This window comes from Pan troglodytes, chromosome 14 (assembly GCF_028858775.2).
Source record: "Pan troglodytes isolate AG18354 chromosome 14, NHGRI_mPanTro3-v2.0_pri, whole genome shotgun sequence".
In the NCBI taxonomy this organism is placed as follows: domain Eukaryota; kingdom Metazoa; phylum Chordata; class Mammalia; order Primates; family Hominidae; genus Pan; species Pan troglodytes.
In genome coordinates, this window is record NC_072412.2 from 64,625,277 (window position 1) to 64,649,083 (window position 23,807).

A 23,807-nucleotide genomic window follows, 5' to 3' on the forward strand; every position below is an offset into this window, starting at 1 on the left:
TTGGTTTAATGCTGACATATTCTTAAGCTCAAAAACTTCACAGGTAATATTAACTGTGTCTTGCAATATTGTCTTCATTTATCATCCTCCAATTCCGCATCTCATTTACCACAACTTTGAAATAAGACCTCATCCGCCATGGTCATTCCTTGGGGATGTTTCCCATGACCTTGCTGATCAGGTTGACATTTCCCATATACATTTATATATGATAGCCAAGATCCAGTTACCATTCCTTTGTGGCCATTAGTAGAGTTAAAATTTCCATTTTCTTGTATCATACTTTAATTACTATTTGTTTTTTCTACCTGATTCTAAGTCCCTTTATTTCTTTTCATCGTAATATTTCTCAGTGATTACCAGTGTAGCTTAACATTTAAAGGCTTTTGTTAAAAGTTTGTTAAGTTAATCAATACTTAAAATATTTTGCATTTTTTGTAAATCATTATCTTATATTATCTGAAGCTTATGTTCTTGTTTCTTTTTTTAGTTTTCATTGATAAATGTGTGTAATGCTATTCTGCTGTGAGCTGTCTTTATTGGACATTTGCATACTTATTACAAATGTAAGCGTAAATACGGTTTAAAAAGTGTATGGAAACTCTATTTTACAAAAGAACCAAAATGATCTCTGTTAAGGCTTTTAGCACTTAATAACTCCAAGGAATCATTTAATATCAGTAAAAGGTGATGCAACAACCTCTAGGTCTTCGTACTCAGCAAGATACTGCAAAATGACTTAAGCTATTGATGCTAACAGTTTCATATTTTTATTCTCTTCTTCCCTTTAGGAACCTCTAAGACAAGAGGTCAATTTAGCCCCATTTTATTTTTTAAAAAAGAATTTAGTGTTCTTGACAGGTGTCAGATTACAAGTCCTTAGAGACAAAGGTTTCCTGTTTGGCCATCACAGCATTTATAACACAGACAGCTGTACGTGGTTTCCCTTCCTCTTCCCCAGTTCCTTACCTTATCCACAGACCACAAACCCTAACCCACAGAGAGCAGCTTCAGATGCAGGAGGATAATTCAGTCTTTAGGCTATTAAATCAGTGACTCCTTAGCACACTCACTCTACAGGGATGGCAGCAACCTCTTATGATGATGTTTCTTGTGTGAGGATTGTGTGATGTTATACCTTTTTCCCTGTGAGGTAGATAACAATGTTCAACACATTACACAAAAACTACTGAGCAGGCATGCAATCAATACTCACTCCTTTTTTGTTGTTTTCATCAATGTCATTTTCGATGAGTGCTTTAAAAATCATATTAAATTTGTTTTAATGGTCTCAATTTAGTGTCAGAATTGTGATCCTTTTTCCTACTTATTAAATGTTTTGATTTTTAAAAATAAATAACTTAAAACTGCCACAGCATCAACCATGGTGGTCTATAAAATGCTTCTTTCTTCCTTTAGCATTGATATTATTATTCAGTCTTTGTAATTTTCTGGGGAAGCTCCAATATTCTTCTTGTCAAATGTCTCAAGAAACCCTAAAGATATGGTTATCTTATATTTATTTTCTCATTTCTTCACCACGCATATGGAGGGGGTAAATGTAATACATTAAAAAATAGTAACACTAAAAGAGAGGGCATTTTCACAGAGTTCTGGTCAGCCACTTTTTTAGATACTAATTTTATGTTCACCATCAACTGCAACAATAATCAGGAAATCAGGAAGGTTCACTGACCTTTGCATGTAACCATATTTTTAACAAAGACCTTGGATCCTAAAACCTCAGTGATGGCATCATAGCACTCATTGATCTCAAATTTTCCCAGAAGATATTAATGATATGGTTTTATCAAAACCCAGATATAGCTAAAGAATTCCTTTGTCATCTCAGTGACCTCCCTCAAACTCCTTATTACTCTTCATATTAATTCCATCACTTTTATACATCAAGTGGTCAGTGATGTTAAACTTGTTAGAACCTATGCGTCCAATGGCCATGGTGTTGATATATGTCTTTTCCTTTCCCGTCTTTGTCTGGATTTAGGGATGGTTTCCATGGTGCTTGGACTCTGACTAAGGACATATTGTGAAAGGCTTATGTATACTGAGTGTTAGAGAATGTAGTCTCTAAACTGCTGTTCTACTGAATATTGTCTGTTATTACTTAGTAACATGCTCATAGTCAGACTCCGTAATATCTAAAGCTTCTATTGGAAAATTAAATTATTTTAATAACCTCCATAGCATATTTTAACTATGAATGATACACTCAAAATATCCTCCCCAGATGCCTTAAGTGTCATCCTTTGCATCCACCTGGAATCATCTCAAAGCATATGAACACAGAAAGAAGTAAATATTGATTGAGCACTTTCCTATGCTACAGGTATGGCAGTAGGTGCTGGAGATGCAGAAATAAGACATTTTCCTGAAACCTACAACCCAGTAAGACACATTCAATTGCTCCATTCATTTAGTGGTGTGATCTCACTATCCTTCTTTCTCCTTACAGTGGATGCTGACAAAAATTGTACAAGAGAATTTATGAACAAAAACAAAAGAGACAAATGGCGAAAAATATTTGAAGTACTTTTTCTTGGGCTGGCTCTTCTCCAAACGACAACTGATAATTAGGTAAGTAAATGAGAACTTACTGAAACAAATGACTTTCTCTGATTAAAACACCACGCAGAAAAATGACATATTGCAGAGAGAACAACCTTTCCTCTTCAAGCTCACTATTCTCTTGTTGAGTTATCATTCAGTAATGGGTAGAGAAGCAGCTAAATGCACAAAGTTTAGGGTCAAGTGAAAATTACCCAAAGCTTTATGGGTAATTAGGTTGGGTTATATTAGGCAAGGGAGTATTCATTAGTTACAATGCAAACACTATGTGGTTACTAGACATTCACATCCCGGCATGGTTCCTAGTTCAGCTCATAATTACCTGTTCACCAGATGATCAGTTTTGCAGCCGGGTGAAGAAGAAATCCTCAGGAAACACTGTGGTGTCACCCTGGAAACATGGGACTAGCAGAGCAAGTGGGCTAAACAAAGTCTAATTATTTCTGGAGGGAAAAAGGACACTCTGGAATTTCCCTGCCCCTAGAGAGAGCATTATGAATCATTTGGGTAAGCGGTCTCCTACATGTGATTTGAGAGTTCATTTATGAGAGGACCTTTGCTCTAAAATATCAGCACTAATGATTGTCGCATTACCATTATAGATTCATTTCCTCAAATGTTGAATGCCTTTCAAATCAAGAGTCACAATGTAAAATTCAACTTCTGCCAGGAAGCTATATTAAGCTGGTGTCAGCTAATCATTTAAGTAACCATTTAAGTAGAGTGGCCACATATCTGGTTTACATGGGACAGCCTTGGTTTATACTCATGATATGATAATTAATACCATCCCCATTCAGTCTCAGTCTGGGTTCGATGATGATAAAGTATATGACCTCTAAGTCTAAATCCAGTTGGGTTTAATGCTTTCAGACAACAAAAATAACTCTGGCTAATTTAAGTTTTGATTGGTTGAACTAAGACCAAATATGCAACCTAGAGTTGCCAGAGATGAGGGAGACCAAACAGGTGGCTTCTAGTTAGAGCACTTCCTCCAGATAAGAGCTTGTGTGCAGACTAACCAAACCAGAAAAATGGAGTCAGAAGCTTTCAGCAAAAATACAAATTTGAACCAAAATTATTCTTCCTTCTGGTTATTGCCTGATGTGTTGAATTATAACTTCAAGATGACAATATATGTTTGCCAAGGATATAAAGAGATATTAGTAAAATGGGAGAAGGAACCCCAAACCAATACATTTCTCCTTTGTAGTATGGCCTAGCAACACCTCTCACAGCTCTGATTAGAACCCTAAGCTCTCTGTAAATGGATAAATGCCTTAAGTTTGTTGGAAGAACATTCGGATCTATAAAGTCCTAGAATAAAGGAATAGTAACTATTTCTGGAAATGTTATATTAATGTATTCATGAAAACTCATTTTCCTAATATATGGATTATACTAATATCATTGCTAGTATGTTGGTTTATTAACATACGTGCTAATTTTGTAAAATAAAAAAATGCTATGGTTTGAGATTTTTAAGAATCCTTAGCTAAAAAAATTACATGTAAGTATAAAGCTACAGTTTGATTTTTAAATACAAAATTTTGTTTTTATAAATTAATGACCTCACATTGCAGTTGATAAATATTTAGAAAGATCAGAGACCAGCAACAATAGGAGGAAAACAAGCTCAGTTCATAGATGGTAATTAAAAAGCTTGTCCCATGCTATACCAAATGTGTTGATAGATAACCATTAGTTTCTATTTAAACTAAAATAATCATTGGTCTTATAATAAAATTGGGAAAATGCTGATATACAATATTAAAATATACATCATACTGTGTCCAGAATTGGTGGGTTCTTGGTCTCACTGACTTCAAGAATGAAGCCGCGGACCCTCACGGTGAGTGTTAACAGCTCTTAATGTGGCGTGTCTGCAGTTTGTTCCTTCTGATGTTTGGATGTGTTTGGAGTTTCTTCCTTCTGGTGGGTTCGTGGTCTTGCTGGCTGATGAGTGAAGCTGCAGACCTTCGCGGTGAGTGTTACAGCTCTTAAGGCAGTGCGTCTGGAGTTGTTCGTTCCTCCCGGTGGGCTCGTGGTCTCGCTGGCTTCAGGAGTGAAGCTGCGGACCTTCGCGGTGAGTGTTACAGCTCATAAAAGCAGCGTGGCCCCAAAGAGTGAGCAGTAGCAAGATTTATTGCAAAGAGCAAAAGAACAAAGCTTCCACAGTGTGGAAGGGGACCGGAGCGGGTTGCCACTGCTGGCTCGGGCAGCCTGCTTTTATTCTCTTATCTGTCCCCACCCACATCCTCCTGATTGGTAGAGCCCAGTGGTCTGTTTTGACAGGGCGCTGATTGGTGCCTTTACAATCCCTGAGCTAGACACAAAGGTTCTCCTCCTCCCCACCAGATTAGCTAGATATAGCGTGTCCACACAAAGGTTCTCCAAGGCCCCACCAGAGTAGCTAGATACAGTGTGGCTTGGTGCATTCACAAACCCTGAGCTAGACATAAAGGTTCTCCAAGGTCCCACCAGAGTAGCTAGATACAGAGTGTCGATTGGTGCATTCACAAACCCTGAACTACACACAGGGTGCTGACTGGTGTATTTACAATCCCTGAGCTAGACATAAAGGTTCTCCAAGGTACCCACGAGACTGAGGAGCCCAGCTGGCTTCACCCAGTGGATCCCGCACCGGGGCTGCAGGTGGAGCTGCCTGCCAGTCCCAGGCCATGCGCCCGCACTCCTCAGCCCTTGGGTGGTCGATGGGACTGGGCGCTGTGGAGCAGGCGGTGGCGCTCGTCGGGGAGGCTCTGGCCGCACAGGAGCCCATGGAGTGGGTGAGAGGCTCAGGCATGGCGGGCTGCAGGTCCCGAGCCCTGCCCCGCGGGAAGGCAGCTAAGACCCGGTGAGAAATCGAGAGCAGCGCCGATGGGCTGGCACTGCTGGGGGACCCAGTACACTCTCCGCAGCCGCTGGCCCGGTGCTAAGCCCCTCATTGCCTGGGGCCGGCAGGGCTGGCCGGCTGCTCCGAGTGCGGGGCCCGCCAAGCCCACGCCCACCCAGAACTCCAGCTGGCCCGCAAGCACCCAGCACAGCCCCAGTTCCCACTCGCGCCTCTCCCTCCACACCTCCCTGCAAGCTGAGGGAGCCGGCTCTGGCCTTGGCCAGCCCAGAAAGGGGCTCCCACAGTGCAGCGGTGGGCTGAAGGGCTCCTCAAGTGCTGCCAAAGTGGGAGCCCAGGCAGAGGAGGTGCCGAGAGCGAGCGAGGGCTCTGAGGACTGCCAGCACAGTCACCTCTCAATATGACACTGAAGAAGGAAGCTTTGATTTTTGTTTGATAAAGAAGCACACATTTCTCTCAGAGTAACTAAAGTTCTCCTCAGCAAATGCACATTCATGCAGTACACCCATAGAACAAAGAGAAAATAAGACTGTATTAATCCTTAGTAATTGGAATAGTGATTTGGAAATTAAACCACCTTCATTCTCTTCACTAATTCTTTATGTAACCATAGTCTGGGAGCTAACTTTCTGCTCACCTTAACATCTATATCAGTAGAATGACAATAATACTTCTTATATTAATACAGCATCCTGCCATGCCATTAAATAGAGCTCAAGCCTAATTTTGAAGGCCTAAAACAAAAAAAAAAAGTACTATATGTGAATTGATACCTGGCCCCACGTTAAAACAAAACTAAGCTTTCATAAAAGCATTTTTCTCTGCCAGGCCCTTTATAACTATGTTTAAACATGCAATATCTTTTCTAATTGTTTTTCTTTACTTCTGTATTTCTACATTGATGATAAAAATGAACTTCAGAGACACGTTAAGAATGATTCCCGGCTCCTGTAATCCCCAGCTACTCGAGAGGCTGAGGCAGGAGAATGGCATGAATCCAGGAGGCGGAGCTTGCAGTGAGCCGAGATGGCGCCACTGCACTCCAGCCTGGGCGACAGAGCGAGACTCCGTCTCAAAAAAAAAAAGAAAGATAATCATTCCCATATAGATTTTGCACTGTAAAATAAATGTCTAATTACAATGGGAGTATTTGTAAGTGATTTATCCAAGTGGAAGGAAAACATAACAGATTCTGTCTGTCCTGCCATTGAAAGTTCTTCTGAACATGGGCAATTGCTAATTGTATGCTCAAGACAACAACAAAATAATTAAGACAGAACAGGCTCCCTTCAAACTAGGAAGTGATGAGTTTCATACCAATAAAACATACACACTTCACAGTTTATTAAATTATTCACGTGACAAAAAAATCCAAACAATATGAATATTAGATAATATTTTAGTTAGAATAGGACTTAAGCATGTGGGATTAGTATACTTTGTTCAATGTTATATATAATTATACTATAAAAGGTATAATTTAACCCAATATTTAAGTAAACTAATCTTAGGATTTTCATTTTAGAGCATAGAAATGCCCTAGAAATGAGGTTAAATCTAACCAAAGTCGCACCATTTATTACTTTGGGTTACCATATCACTAACCAACTTAGAAATTAGACTAAGGACAAATTTTCCCTAAATAGTTAAAGAAAATAAATTATGTTAAAGTATATACTCAAAATGACTGTAACTTCAAAGCACACAAACTTAAATAGGTATAGAGATAAATATGGAAAGAAACAGGCTAATTCACGTGTGTTCTGTACTCGCTAAATGTCTTTATAATATTCTTTCTATCTATATGAATGCAAGTACATCAAATTTTCACAGAATTTTACCAATGAATAAATTGCATACTTTTTAATATGCACAAAATTGCATGCTTTTTAGGATGAAATAGTAGAGATATTAAACAAAAATGACTACCTATTGCATATGTCACTAATAAAGTTCTCAAAAACCAAAGTTGGGATTTAAGAGTTCTGTGCTCCTTGTTCTGCCACAGATTGCCAGAACATTCTATTCTTTAGATAATATATTAATTGTATTGTATAATTATACCATGTGAGGCTAATTATTTGATGAGCAATCATGAATGCAAACAGAAATAATCCAAAACTTCCCACCAAACACCTTTTCAATTAAAATATGTCATTACAAAGCTCAATATCCATTTCAGGTCTCTCTTCACTATGAATTTCCAAATAGCTTAATAGCTGATCTTATTTAAAAATGCTTTATACTTTTCATTTATTCCTTGACAAATGTATATCTGAAATTCTAAATCTCGTCATTATAAATGTATGATTCTCAAGCTGGATAAAACATAGTCAGAATTTATTCCAAAGATGCTGCTAATAACAGAGAGAATTATTAGATACCACACTATGTACTTAGATCAGAGAACTAAGTCGTAATTACGTTCATGATTTGTATTATGTGCATAAAATATAGATATATGGGTAATAATATATGTATATATTTTTAAAAAATCAATTTATATTGAATTTCACAGAGAACAAATGATTCAAGATTTAAGAGAGTGTATGACATAAGTATAATTCTATATTTGTAAAAAGTCTGATAGCACGCTAGAAGTAGAAAAGATTTTCTCTAGCAGATTTTGCATCATGCTATATAAAAAAGATATATATTTTCTCTTTTTTTGCTTTTAATTATTTTGTTTTTTTGAAAAAAAAATGGACCCCTCCCTATATGCACACTACTTCTTACATAGCCAAGACTTCCCTCTTGTGGCTGGTTGATGTTAATATATACTTCTTTATTTTTTAAGTGACCACTTTTTAAAATTGTTTCAGCAAGGAAACTGAAAAGACAAAAGTGCATAGCTTAAGATATGTGAAGTCAAAGATAAATACAATATAAGTTGAGTAAGCTTATCAGATTCTCTGAAATATTCTAGATTTTTAATTTTTCCAGTTAAATTTTCAATATTCTTTCTAACACTTCCTTTAATACCTTTGCCTTCCTGAGTATTAATATCCTACTTCTGCTCCTGACTTAAATTTCTAGGAATGTCACTTTAATCAAAAACTATTAAATAGCTTTTGAAATTAAGGACGTTCTATGTCATTTAGACTATGTTTCTCTGTCCAAATTTAAGTAGATCAAAAAAATGGAAAACAAAGTAATTTTTATTAACATTGCTTAAAAAAAAAAAGCCCTGACTTTCTTGAAATTTAGAATTTACCAGGTAAGAATGTGAGCTGAGAAGAAAGACTTTAACTTTTAAGTCACTACCATCTTGAGTTAGAATAAAAACTTCACTTGTACATGGAAAATTGGTAAAATTTAGAAACACTAAGGGGAAATAAAGAGAAATGGAGAAACTACTTCAGGTGTCTTGCTTTACAATTCGTGTATCAGTTAATACTCATAAAACCCTGAGATTATGCTGCTAACTTCCTTCTTGTAGATGAAGAAATTGCTGTTTTGATAATTTTCATGAATAAGCCCCAGCCTGGAACACTAAACTTTTCGCCATCAGTTGCTATATTAGTTTTGCTAAAAAATTTCCCCCCTTTTTTTTTGCCTGTGCTTTTTCTATCTAAGCATCATTCTCAACATTAGTAATATTGAAATAAAGAGGTTAAATGGTTTGGTCAAAATTACAGAAAAAAATTATGGCCCATTTAGGAAAATAAACCACACAGATTCTTTACCTCAAAGGGAAAATATTAAGGATATATTTTCCTTTATGACAATAGGCTTTACCCCATTCTAGCTGAGATGACTATTCCTTGGATGTTGTGAAAAAGCACCTATCCAGAGTGAAGTAAAAATAGCAGAGGTGCAACAGACTTGCTTAGCATGAGATTCAAAAGTAGCCTGTTTTATGATAAAAGGAACTCCAAAATATTTTTTAGAATAAAATTGCAAGAACTAAAGGTAACATATTTAAACATTTCTATAAAACTAAAGCTTAGAGATGAACTCAATCCAGGAAAAAGCCATCTGAATTATTAAACAGCTTGTCAGCATTTGCTATTTCAGGGAGGAAAGCTAGTTGTTATGCCTCCTTTTTGATAAGGTTTAGAGAAAAAAAAATTACCTTAATGGCACAATATAATTGAGGCAACAATTCACATACCGTCGCCTGTCATATATGATGAATTCCAAAATATGATTGCCACACTTTAGAAGACTCATTCTTCTGAAAATTGTAAAGCAAAAAAGGGAAGATTTGAAAACATGTAATATAAAAATTAAATTATTCTTCTGAGAATGAAAGTGTCCTATAGGAATTAGTATGTTAAACAAGAAAACTGCTTTATAATCACCTAGAAAGTTGTAATACATTATCATTGATTGTTCTCAAGTTTATTTTCTTTGCAGCAATCTGTTTCCAGTGATCCATAATTAAAGCCATTCTAGGCATGATAAATACGTAAGAAGGGTTGAAATCTGACATTATTTAAAATATTATTTTCCCCTCTATTTTAATGAACAAGAAGTGATCTCAGAAATATTTGCTCACTAATGCTGGCAGAGATTTAAAGTTAACAGTGAACATGAAACTTCCTTTACATTGCTAGGGCAAACTATCTTAGAGGTTTTTGTTCTTCAGAGCTGAACATGCTTTTTGAGTTTCAAATTGTTTGAGTTATCTTTAATTCCATTAGAAATAAAGCATGAGCCAGTAAAAACTGCTCTATCTGAGAAATATCATCTTTCTTAATTCAGTGTCATGGGGAATCTTTCAGAGGAATATCAAGGGTTGTCAAATACTGCTAAACCAATGGGCCATATTAGATTTAAACCATGATGCATACTTCTGTTGAAAGCAGTATTATATTAGTAGAGCATACAATAGACTTGAATACAGAAGACAAATCTGGCCATATATTTGTCATAAGGTATGCACTCATAAGTTCTCTGTTATTTCAATTGTCATAAAGTAACAAATGCATCTTACTGAACTCTTTTTTGTTAAAAAGGAAAAGATAGATATGTAATGCACCCTATGTTAACAAAGATACTTTAACAAAATAGGTCGTGTCTACAGGATTTAACTAGACATTAGACCATGAGATACTTGAGTTCTTACCATTACAACAGTGACAAATCGGTGATTTCAAATCTCAGTTAGCAATTCTGTAGTGAGGTGAAAAGTTCATTGTTTCTTGGTTTTTTGTTTTGTTTTGTTTTGGTCATACTTGGCAACCATGTTTCAAGGAATAACCTATTTCCTCCTCATATAGTTTTGGCTACTTAGATTATCCCCTGAGTCATGTTTTTGGTAATTAAGCCTCCATATACTTGTAAAAAATAATGAATCCATTCTGCACTTAGTAGCTTAACTCATTTTTTGAAAGAAACAATAGAAACAGTTTTAGAAAAAAATGCCACATCAAAAAGTGGAAAATCGTAGTGGACAAACTAAGAAACCAACAGCCAAGAGCATAAATCCAAAAAGCATGGCATAAATCAACTTTGAGAAAATATTAATAATACAGGAATTTTATATAATGTGTCATATTTTCTAAATATTCAATTTTAATATTCAATATTCAATTTTATTCTATTTTTCACAACTCTTTAAGCTAAGAGATATCTTTTTTTAAAAAAATTAAAACCTTGTTAATTGTTGTAAGCTTAAGCACAGTAGGGGCAATGAAATTAAAATTCTAGATTGATGGGTTTGCATTTTATTTCATTTTATTTTTATTTTTATTTTTGGTAGAGACCGGGTTTTCACCATGTTGACCAGGCTGGTCTTGAACTCCTGGCCTCAAGCTGTGTGCTCACCTCAGCCTCCCAAAGTGCTGGGATTACAGGCATGAGCCAAAGTGCCTGCCCAGTGGGTTTGCATTTAAAAAGAAACAAAAACTCTGAAATCTACTATGAGTTCCTGAGCAAGTGTATGACATCATTTTTTAAAACAATCTTAGCAACACTGTATTCTTACTTTGATATATAAAATGATGTTGAAGAAATTGAAAATGCTCATTCTGAAGAAAAAAACTTTAAGAACATAAATTTGGAAGGACCGTGTTGTAAAATAGATTTATTCCTTTTTTTTCCCAAATGGCAGAATAATAATCATTAGGAATTTGTCACAAGGGAGCTTATGTAGGCTTCAATGTCTGATAATTTGTGTCCTAGAGAGGGGAGTTTCCCATTACTGCGAAGCCTAATTATGTAGGAAGTAGCAGGAATTTTCAAACTAGAGTTCTGGAGTCAGAGTCTCAGGTTCAGATCCCAGTTCTACCACTGAGATTGAGCACTGTGGATAACAAAAGTACCTACATTGTTAGGTTGTTGAGGAATAAATAAGACTTAAGAAAACACTTAGCTCAGGAACTTTACACATATAGCGTAAGAGATCAGTAGGCCGGGTGCAGTGGCTCATGCCTGTAATCCCAGCACTTTGGGAGGCCGAGGCGGGTGGATCATCTGAGGTCAGGAGTTCGAGACTAGCCTGACCAACATGGTGAAACCCCGTCTCTACCAAAAATACAAAAATTAGCCGGGCGTGGTGGCACACATCTGTAATCCCAGCTACTTGGCAGGCTGAGACAGGAGAATCTCTTGAACCTGGGAGGCAGAGGTTGCAGTGAGCTGAGATCGTGCCATTGCACTCCAGCCTGGGCCACAAGAGTGAAACTCTGTCTCGAATTCAAAAAAAAAAGAGAGAGAGAGAGAGATCAGTAAATTTTAATTATTATTATTTCCCCCACATACAAGCTTCCTTCTGCCTAGAAGGCACTGACAAACTGCTAGGCATTAAACAATGAGGTATCACCTAAAGTATAAAGTTAAATAAGATGGTTCGTGCTTTTGAGAAGTTTATTGTTCTCAAATTAAATAAAATGCGAAATCATTTTAACATGACCTGCTATGTGCTAACCAGAGACTGCGAAAACAGAGGAGGCAGACACTGGGCTCACCTGAATTTCTAAGCAGGCTTGCTCTGCAGCTGCTAGGATGCCCTCCAAAGGATTCATGGCTCATAGTTGCTTTCTTTCTGTGTGCCCTAGATTTTGATCAGAACTGCGTAATTCCAAATTATTTAGGTGACGATTTCTACAGATGGCTAATCTCATCATTATCTTTTGCTTCATATGAGTGTCACTGTTAGAAGTAGCCTTGTGCTCAGTAATGACTTTACATTTTCTGCATAGAAAGCTCTAGAAATGAGATCGGAAGTTAGGACTAGAACATTTATCTGAAAGCTGTGTTTCTGTGGCAAGTACATCCATTGTCTTTTTTATTAGGATGGGTTTGGGAGAAGTAACAGGGATAATGGGAATCCAACACCCCGCAAGCCATTCCTTGATACCTCCACTGCTGAGTTTATAATAAAAAACAGAACTTAATCATTTTCAGTATTTCTCAAAATGTCATTTTATTCAAACCTGAGATTTAAAAAAAAAACCTGTAATTTTGAGAAACTACCTTTCTTTCACTATAGTGCACGCAGTTTGTCTTCAACATGATAAAGCATTTCTTCCGTTTCAAGAACTTTCTCCACTGTCCATCTTTGAGGATCTTTTGCATTCCTCAAATACTCACTGAACACCATGCCCTCTGATTTTTATGAACAAATGGATCTTTTCTCTTAATGAAACACTATACAAATACCATTTTTATGTTCTAACACAATTTTTATTCTTAATTTAGTGGTTTTGTAGTTTTCTTGTCTTTTCTGAATCTTACTGACCTATGCATCATTCATAGCCGCTAAAATTGTACTTTGTCCTCAGTAAGTGCTTCATAAACATTTGCTAAAGAGTGAAATTAAATAACCATTGCTTATTTCGGTTTAATAATAAAAGGTTAAAAAGTAGCTATGACAAATATTAATAATTTTAATGTAATTCTAGTTTTAAAAACCCTCACAATATAATTTTAGTTCAAATAATGTGGTTCATAGAAATGACTAGTTTTATATTTCTATCAAATTCCTTTGTTATGTGATTGCTAAATTACAATTCAGTGGCCAATATCCTGTGTTTCAGACTTGCCCTTTGACAAAGCTTTAAATAATGTTGTGGATCACAGAAAATAAAATGACATTTTCAAAATCATAGAGCTAGCAAATAAAAGCACCTCACTGGCATATGCTTTTGAGCCAACATTTCATTGTGGTAAAAAGTTTCCCATGTCATTCTAATATATATTAGGGAGGATCATTCCTTTTCTTAGGGAATTGATATCTCCTAAAAAAATTATGTTGTCTACAAATTTTACATTTAGAAAATTAATAGAAAGAGATAAGTAAAATAAAGATGTCCAAATCATTTAAGAATTTCATTGCAACTAACTGTTTAAAAGCCTATTGCTCCCAAACAAATTTTCTAATTTTGACATTAGAACAATTGGTTGTCTACTTATAATTCCTACAGAGAATACCTGTAACCATGATGGCAATTTCGTGATGAGATTTAGAAACTTCAAGACTTTAGTTGGCCTAAAGATAGACAGTCAGTATGTTAGAATGGCAAACTTTATTAATAAAGCTGTTTGCTCCAAGCTAGTAACTGCACCATTGTTTCTTGCTTTCACCCTGCCTTTCCTGTGCTGCTTTTTCTATTTTATATTCTCATTTTATTTTAGTTCAGTAATATTCACCAAAAGTAGCATTTACTTAAGTAGTTTTCATGAAACAGTAGTTCTAGAAATAGGCTACTATTTCTCTAGAAAATATTACACATTCCATTGTCATCCTTAGACATTTACACATTAGAGTATTATGTCTATTTGAATATACATCATTGTATTAAAAGTTTTGAGAAATCAACAGTAAAGAAACTTACTTAACTTGGTTAACCATCATGTTATAATTTATATGACTTTTTGCCAGGTAACTTATTAGAAATAACAATATATATTATAATATACATATGATATATATTATATTATACAAAATAATGTTATGGACCATGGACCACATTAAACGCTTTACCTGCATTATATCATTTAATCATCACCACAACTTGAGGAAGTATGTATGATTATTACCCAAGTTTGCCGATTAAAAAATCAAAGCATTTCAAAATTAAGAATTTGCTGAGGTTGACAGACTGTTAAGATTTGGAACTTGATTTGTCTCAAGGGTCCATTCTTCTACCCACTGTGCTCTTCTATCTCAATACAATTAAAAACTCTTATAAAGATATTTTAGATTTCAGGGACAAGAGGAGTATGATAGGGATGTTAATTTTTTCAAATTTTGTTCTCACTTTGAAAAATATTATTTGAAGATAAGGCATGATAGTATTCTGTGTTATACAAATTCTCTTTAATAAGATTCTTATCTTCACTCTTATCTGTTTGAACATATGCTTCACTCATCTTTTTCTTTTATTACTTTCTACCTTAAGATTTTAATATCTTGTTTATATAATTCAAATTTACAAAGTGCTGAGTAATGTTTCAGTTGAAAGTCAGACTTAGACTTCTCTCACACTTCTGCTTATCATTTCCATAAGATTCATTTTCAGTTAATCAAGCTCAGCAATTAAAAAGAGAAAGTCAATAATTAATAATATATATAATTAATTTATATGACAAATTATTGGATTTTTGAAAGACATAGAGATTCAGTTAACTTTAGTAAAATTTTACTTTGTATTGGGTATTGTGCCAGAAACAGAGATAAAAATTAAAATAAAATATGGATCTGGTCTTCATGAAACAAGGAGTCTAGTGGGGAAAAATAATCCTATAGAAAAAAAAACTCATACTCTAATACAAAGAATGATGAATAGAATGAATCAAGGATGCATAAAGAATTAGGGGACCTTAGAAAAGAGAATATCACTCTGATTTAGCCAAGTAAGTTAGCCAGGTGAAAAAAGTAATAAAAGAATGTGGTTCCAATGGAGAGAACAGCATTCACTGATCACACAGGTGAGAAACAGCTGTGTGTGTGTGTGTGTGTGTGTGTGTGTATGTATGTATTTCTGTGTTTGAATAGTAAGCATCTCTTGATTGTTAGGACATGAAATGTAAACTCTGCAATAGTACAGCAAGAGACTGGATAGGTGAAAGACACAGAACAAGCCATGCAAGTCTACTATATTGTGCCAAAAGATTTGTGAAATCCACTGAATAATTTTAAGCAGAGAACTAACATGTTTTGACTTGCATTTTGGACAGATTATGATGACTTCAATCTCGGGAACAGATTTTCATGAAACTTAACTGATCATGAGACCATACTGGGCCTTATCATGATTATTGAGGTGAGACATGATAAGAACTTGAGTTAGAGCAATGGTAACAAACAGGGAAATTAGCGGATCAATTCTTGCAGCATTTAGGTGGTAAAACTGGATGATAGAGGGTTGCATTTGATGTATGTGTGGAGAGAATGTTATGAACTCTGAAGTTTTGTGTCCCCCCAAATATTCAAATGTTGAAGCCTAACCCCCAGTGCATTGGGTTTTGGAGATGGGGGTCTTTAAGAGTAATTAAGTTTAGCACTTTGGGAGGCTGAGGCAGGCAGATCACCTGAGATTGGGAGTTCGAGACCAGCCTAATTAACATGGAGAAACTCCGTCTCTACTAAAAATACAAAATTAGCCTGGCATGGTGGCACATGCCTGTAATCTGAGCTATGCAGGAGGTTGAGGCAGAAGAATCACTTGAACCAGGGAGGCGGAGGTTGCAGTGAGCCGAGATTGTGCCATTGCACTCCAGCCTGGGCCACAAAAGCAAAACTCCATCTCAAAAAAAAAAAAAAAGTAATTAAGTTTAGATAAAATCATGAGGGTGGGGCTCCCATGATGGGCATAGTGTCCTAACAAGAAAATGAGGAGAGACCAGAGCTCGCTCTTTCTCCACCATATGAGAAAACAACCAGCAGACACCTTCTTCAAGCCAGGAACAGGGACCTTGATATGGTTTGACAGTGTCCCCACCCAAATCTCATCCTGAACTGTGGCTCCCATAGTCCCCATGTGTTGTGGGACAGGCCTGATAGTAGGTAGTTGAATCATGGGGGCAGGTTTTTCCTGTGCTGTTCTCATGATGTTGAGTGGGTCTCATGAGAGCTGATGGTTTTATAAAGGGCAGTTTCCCTGCACATGATCTCTTGCCTGCAGTCATGTAAGACGTGCCTTTGCTCCTCTTTCACCTTCCACTGTGATTGTGAGGCCTCCCCAGCTGTGTGGAACTGGGAATCCATTAAACCTCTCTTTATTTATAAATTACCCAGTCTTGGGTATTTCTTCATAGCAGTATGAAAATGGATTAATACAGACCTCATCAGGAACCAAATCTGAAAGCATTTTGATCTTGGACTTGCAGGCCTCCAGAACTGGAGAAATCAATGTCTGCTGCTCAAGCCACCCAATCTACAGTATTTTGTCTTAGCAGTCTAAGACAGAGGGTGAGATTAGAAACTGTCAAGCTTGACTCTCCCATTTCTAGTTTGTGTGAAGGGCTGAATTTTGGAGGCACAAACTAAACTGGAGAAAACAGAAAGAGGATCATGTTGGGAAAAATGATCCTAGGTTTCATTTTGAGCACAGTTGAATTTGAGGTAATGATATCCTATGAGCAATTTCATATATTTAGAAAGTGATACATGACAAAAAGAAAAGAAGCAAAAGCTACTATAAGATATAAGCATGTGTAAATGTACCTCAAATACTCCTATTTATTGAGTAAGATAAAAGGTAAATTAGCCTTAAACTCATTGAAAAGTTAAACAAATATTTTTGCACACTCACCCTCTTCTTCTTGTTGAACTTTGCCTTTTCTTGGTGGTATTTTACTTTCCTAAGGATGAGTTATTTTGGAGAAGCCTTTACTGGATGCAAGTAAGAAAATCGTTAAAGAATTCTATGCTGGATTCTCAATAGCAACCAAGAAACCAGGGAGAAAACCTGTCTGAAGGGAAAACTTTTTATAAGTTTTTAGTGCGTCTGACTCAGAACTTTTTCTACTGCAAGAGAATGAAACCTAACTCACTCTAATTTAAGAAAGAAAAATGAATTATTGACTCACATTACCAAAAGATCCAAGGATACCTAGCTTCAGTCATTGCTTGATCCAGAGTCACAACAATATCAAGATTCAGTTATTATCCTTTTTTTCTGCTCTATTTCTCCCTGGAGAACCTTTTTCTCATGCCACTTTTCTCTACTTTGGGGCCCCCTAGCAGATCCCTGTTTATATTATCTTAATAATTCTATTAGGAAAAGTCTCTTTATTTTGACTTCCAAAGAAAATGACAGATTGAGTCTCATTGTCCAGGCTTGGGTCATGTGTTTAATCCCTTAATCACTCTTTCCAGTGGGGATGGAATGTATTGGTTGGCCCAGCTTGGATCATTTGCCAACAGCAAGTGCTGGCAGAAGGAGAGAAGGGATATAGTTCAGTACCACCGAAATAGAGGAGTGCTCCAACAGGAAGTCAGATTCTGTCAAGAAGGAGGAATGGATACTGGGATGGCAGAATCAACAGCTGTCCACTACAGAGCCACAGAGCAAAAATTACCAGATTGGAAGGAACAGCATGTGTGCCTGTAGGTTGTGTCTGTTTGAGTGCAGGTATATGTACTCAGTGACAATAAGAAATGTCCATGGCATGCTACCTCTCTTCTGGTCTGTTTCATTTGGGACATTTCTCCCTCAACCCCAGCAGAATAAAAAGATCCTTAGTGTCCCTGGCTCCTAATAATCATATTAGCTCTTAAGAAGCAATCCCTGGTTAACTTCACTCCTATCCTTCCTTCTCAATGTTCTAGTATCTCTCTCTGGAGCTACATATTCAAAACAAATAAGACCCCATCCAATTTAGCATCAGAGAAGCTTAAAGTAACTCATTTTCTTTACACTCACTTCCCAAACATTTGGCACATCACGAGACAATGTATAAATGACAGCTCTTCAAAAGTGAGGGGATAGGGGTTAGGTGCCATAATATGATGAAAGCAATACAAAATTTAACATCTTTTTACGGCTGCTTTTTTCCCTTCACGAAGTCCACACATCCATAATTCCACTCCCTCTTTCATTTCCTTGCTGTCTGCTTCCTTCTCCCATTAAATTAACACAGAGACAGTCCTCAATCATGCACAATTAAATGTGAGTAGCTCTCAGACTCGCAGCCTTGCATTCTGTCCCTCTATAAACTGCTGGGAACCAGAGAGTCTGTGGAGCTGAAACTCTGTCCAGAACTGAAAAGACAATACTGTATTTTACTATATTTTAGTGCAAAAATATAATATAGCAGTTAAATTACATGTCAGATGTGCCCTAAGTATCTAACTACTATTTATAAAATTTAAAATGTATATAATTATTTCTTTTGTTAAATGTCTAAATTCCAAACAATTTAATTTTAGGCAGTACCGTTATAGGGAAGAAAGAGGCGCATAGTACATCAGAAACCATGTGGCGTATAATTGTCATTGAAGATGTGTTTCTAATATTCATGCATAGTATAATTAGAGTAAACATAGAAACTAAGTATCTGATCTGTAAAGATATTTTTTCTATTTGTTTAACTGCTGTTTGTCTAGCACCCATTGCAGTGTCTGACACATAGTAGGTATTCCATAATTGTTCATTGAATGATTCAATGAAAGAGAATTCCAAGTGTGTAAGATATGGAGACAGAAACTGTAACTAGAATAACTATTGCAAAAGTTATTTACAAGTAAACAAACCAAAAAACAAAAAGGGAAGAAAAAAATACCACCATGCTGAGCTACAGCTACACCAGTCTCAATTAATAATCAAGCTTCTATAATGCTAGAGTGAAAAATTTTGAGAGAAAAAGTAGATTGCTTCCTGAGAGCTTCTGTAATGCTAATAGAATCTTTAGACTCCATTGTCACACTGATGATTCACTGGTAAAACGCAGGCACACTTTTTTTTGGCCTTCATTATCAGCCCATTTCTGGCCTGATTTGCTTTAGATGATTTAGACTCTGCTGCACCTGAACTGTGACTTTCCATATCAGAAAAGGGAATGAAAGATGAACAAAGACAAAAAAAGGGAGGGGGAAGTAAGAATAAGAAGAAAAACCAAGGCTATAAAATTAAAAACATAAAAAAATCATAGCAGTCTGTCTACTCTGTGCCTGAGGTTAAAATTTTAAGTATTTTCAGGGCTTCTACTCACCCCTTTACCCCCCAAAAACTTCTATTTTCTCGTATCTAAAGGACATTGCTTTATGGTGTGTGCAGCAAAATAGGTTTTGTTTTGTTTTTTAAGCTGTCTGCAGTCCACAGTAGAAGAGTCAGGGAATCTAGCTACACTACAATGCTCCTTTTGGCATTCTTCACTGCAACCATTCATTGTGGCAGTAGCTAACATTTGTCAGTTTAAGCCGTAAGCACATCTCTTGCCCATTACCAGACAACTTCAATAATTTTTGAATAATTTTAAATCACTCCAGTGCCCAGGAAGACCCGAGAAAAAGCACAAGCCAAGCTCCTATTTCACAGTAGAGCTGCTACTCCTACAACAGACACTGGGCATAAATGAAGTTCTGAATGACCTGTGGTCAGTATGGGAATTTGGAACTAGCCACGAGCACATCATTAAAAAAATAATAATAATAAGTATTCAAAGCTAAAGTTACTTTACTTTACCCAAATACCCAATGATAAGACCAGCTGCTTGGAGAGCCTCAAGTATCTCCAGTATTTATTTGTGAGATTTACACTCAAACACATGTAATCATCATTTTCAAGACCAGCATTGAGGAATAGAATAGAGATCCTCAATAAGCATAAATATGATTACACAAGAGGTGAAAGTGGGAACCCTGTTTTGATTTGTATTAATGTCATATTTTTTATGGTTTCTCTCTTAAGAAAACCAAATCTGTGACACTGCACAAAATGATGAGACTATAGTCTGGTTGGCCCAGGCGTATTAGTTTATATGTGGATAGCTATAGTAAGTTGCTACATTCATGCAATAAAAATGTCAGAATTCTTGAATGCAGTGCCTCTGATTAGGCGAAACAAAAGGCTGAACTAAATTCCCAGTTTGAAAGTATCAATCTTATCGCTGCATTTCTGAGTGAGTCCTGTCCTCTCCTCTTTTTCCCGTGGTTATCTAACCTAGCTATATCAATCTATGCTGTATGTAGAGCATTTTGTTGTGTGAAAGCTTTCTGGCTGTGTTGGAACAATGAAATCCCCTTTCATTTAATTGTTTGTGAAATCTGTGCAGTCCTCCTTTTCTGAAGGAAAAAACCCATGAAGTCTCTCTATGAAAATATGAAATTTAAGAGAAATCACACTTACTCTTAAATGATCAAAAACAGAGTAGGCTAAATCTCAAAAATCCATCAGAAAGCCATCATTTCCTTTAATGCACTAGATTTTATGAATTAAAGCTTCTTTTCCTGGCCCTTCTGCACATTAGCATTTTTGATTGTTGATTAGTAAACATAAGCATTTTAATGGCCTCTTCTAAGACGACTTCTAAGAATCTTTACAGAGGTTCTCTGGCTTATTTACATTCACAAAGATTAAACAATCATCACACTTGCAAAAAATATACTGTCTGTAAGATAATAAAAGCCAGATTTGCCACCATTTTGTCCAGTAATAAGTGAAAGAGAAAAAAATAATATTCACTTTGTTGATATTGTTTTTTCCTCCCCACATTTTTAAAAGTACAACAAAATTGCACTGTACTATATGCAAAAGAAAATTTGTCTATGACGAGAGAGCTACCATGAAACATTCACTGATACTTCTGCGTGCTTCAACCAAAAAGGAGTTGTAATGCTGCTTCCTTGGTTTTCTCCATAGAGAACAAAACAAGGAGTTTATGGCAAATGTACAGTGTGATTTTTATATGAAAAATAAATGATTCACTTATTATTTGTATCTGTAAAGGTTTTGATTGTTTTTTTTTCTTTGAGTTATTCTTAAGGCAATTTGAGATCTCTATCAGAATTTAAAAGATAGGTGGTAAGCTTAAAAATGAACACAAACTCAGAGTGAATACAGTCAGTACCAGCTCCGGTTGTTATCTACAAATTCTGTAACTACATGTTGTCAAGAGCTAGTCAAGTACAATTAAGGCAAATAACCAACATAATAAAAAATCATAAGTTAGCATGCAGTGTTGAGGTTAAAATATAAATTTAATCCTGACATATATAAATAAGCCAGAAGAATGTAAGACACACAAGGTCACCTCCTTATTCATATTGCAGCAAAGAAAAGAAAAGTGGAAAATCTACGAATTGATTGGAACAATCCTAGGAATTATAACAGGACAAGTGAAGTTTTAATACTCCTTCAGGCTACCACTTATTCTTCCAACCTTAATCTTGAGTGAACTTGCCCTTACTATCTCTAAAACTGAATTTTTAAACTCCACAAAGCATATTAAGAGAGAGGAAGTACATTATTTATATTGACTCCTGTCTCAAGGAAGCAGGATGAATTAATGAAATCATCTTGGGCAAATGTGTTTTCATCTTACATTAAACTTAAATGAACTTTTGCTGTTGACAATGCACATCTGGAATCTTAGTTCTTTCTTTTGACTGGGTGAATGATCATGGGCACATCATTACACACTCCTGGGCCCCCGTATCTTCATCAATATACTAAGGAAGTAAGAGATGTATTCTTTTTTTTTTTTGAGACAGAAAAATTCTCCAGCTCTGTTGCCCAGGCTGGAGTGCAATGGCGTAATGGTGTGATCTCGGCTCACTGCAACCTCTGCCTCCCAGGTTCAAGTGATTCTCCTGCCTCAGCCTCCCAAGTGGCTGGGATTACAGGCAGGTACCACCACCACACCTGGGTAATTTTTGTATTTTTAGTTGAGATGGGGTTTCACCATGTTGGTCAGGCTGGGTCTCAAACTCCTGACCTTGTGATCTGTCCTCCTTGGCCTCCCAAAGTGCTGGTATTACAGGCGTGAGCCACCGTGCCCGGCCAAAATGTATTCTTGACTAAGATAATTCTTGCAGTGACAACCAAAGGCAAAGCACTTTATTAACTATTAGCAAACTAATGAAGAACAAAACTTTGGATGATCTTATTTTATTTTGTTTATTTTATTTTATTTTTTGAGACAGGGTTTCACTCCTGTCGGTGACATGACCTTGGCTCACTGCAACCCCCGCCTCCCAGGCTCAAGTGCTCCTCCCGCCTCAGCCTCCAGAGTAGTTGGGACTACAGACGCATGTCACCATGCCCAGCTAATGTTTGTATTTTTCGTAAAGACAGGATCTCACTATGTTGACAAGGGTGGTCTTGAACTCCTGAGCTCAAGTGATAAGCCCACCTCAGCCTCCCAAAGTGCTGGTATTATAGGCATGAGTTACCACACTCAGCCTAGATTGATGTGTCTTAATTCTTATCTAGATTCTATGGATTACAAGCTGTAGAGTCAAGGGCTAGTTATTTAAATCCTTCTGTGCCTTTGTTTCCTCATCAGTAAAACAAGGATAATAGTACTACTTACCTCATAGAGTTGTTTCAGAATTAAATGACTTCATTTGGGTGCTGAATTTAGTGCCCTCACATAGTAAGTGCTATCTAGGAATTTGATGTTATTATTGTAAATATGATATTGAAAAGTCTGACAGAGTTTTTTCTCATGCATAACACAAATCCTTATACTGCAGTTTAAGCACATACACATTCTGGTTAGTGGGAAAAGAGCTTGAAGGAAATGATTCACCATACCAAGATTGAAAATAATCTCCCAAAAGCTAAGGCAATCATTGAAAAGTTCCCCAGGATTTCATTAACCAAAGCTGTCAATTTATTTTATTACAGTGCTGCATAAAGATAGTGGTCATTATGTTTTACTAAAAAAGTGGCTGCCTTATATTACTTTTCAAAGCACATGCAAAATACTGTTATTAACAAGAATATATATCTATAGAATACATATAGAGCTTTAGAGTAAATATTAAGCTTCAAAAATATTTCTACATTTTCCCCAATAAAACCAAGAAAGAGCTGGCTAGGAAGATGATAAGTAAATAGATGAGTAATTAGAGATTATAGATAATAGATAGTTGAAACTTGTGGATTGATGTCAATTTTTATCCTAGTGATTAGTCATTTGTTTGTACAGAAGGCCAAGGAAAGATAAAGATTTTCCCACAAATTAACTTTTAATGGCTCAAGCAGCAATAGCATTGCAAGGAAAAAATTTATAAAAGAAGAAGCAGACCAAGTGACTTTAAGGAGACCTGCAATCATTTTCTACTATAAAACAGGAAAATTGAAAAGCAACAGGCTGTTTAGATTTACAAAAGAAAAAAAATGCATATAGATATTTTCATACATATTTACAATATTATGTGTATTCACATGCACACACACAATACAAATTCATTTCACATATAAAAAGTGTGAAATGTGAAATGTCAAGAGTTTCATTTAATTTGTGT

The 23,807-nt window shown here is 36.2% G+C and overlaps 1 protein-coding gene across 1 annotated transcript in view; it reads left to right on the forward strand.

Moving 5' to 3' along the window:
* The window catches only part of LOC129136777 (uncharacterized), a 156,018-nt gene that overhangs the window by 95,945 nt on the left and 36,266 nt on the right, over positions 1 to 23,807 (forward strand). Inside the window, exon 3 of the mRNA XM_063792173.1 lies at positions 2,474 to 2,595. Within this exon, the coding sequence (XP_063648243.1) occupies positions 2,474 to 2,595 (122 nt within the window). The remainder of the gene's footprint in view (positions 1 to 2,473; positions 2,596 to 23,807) is intronic.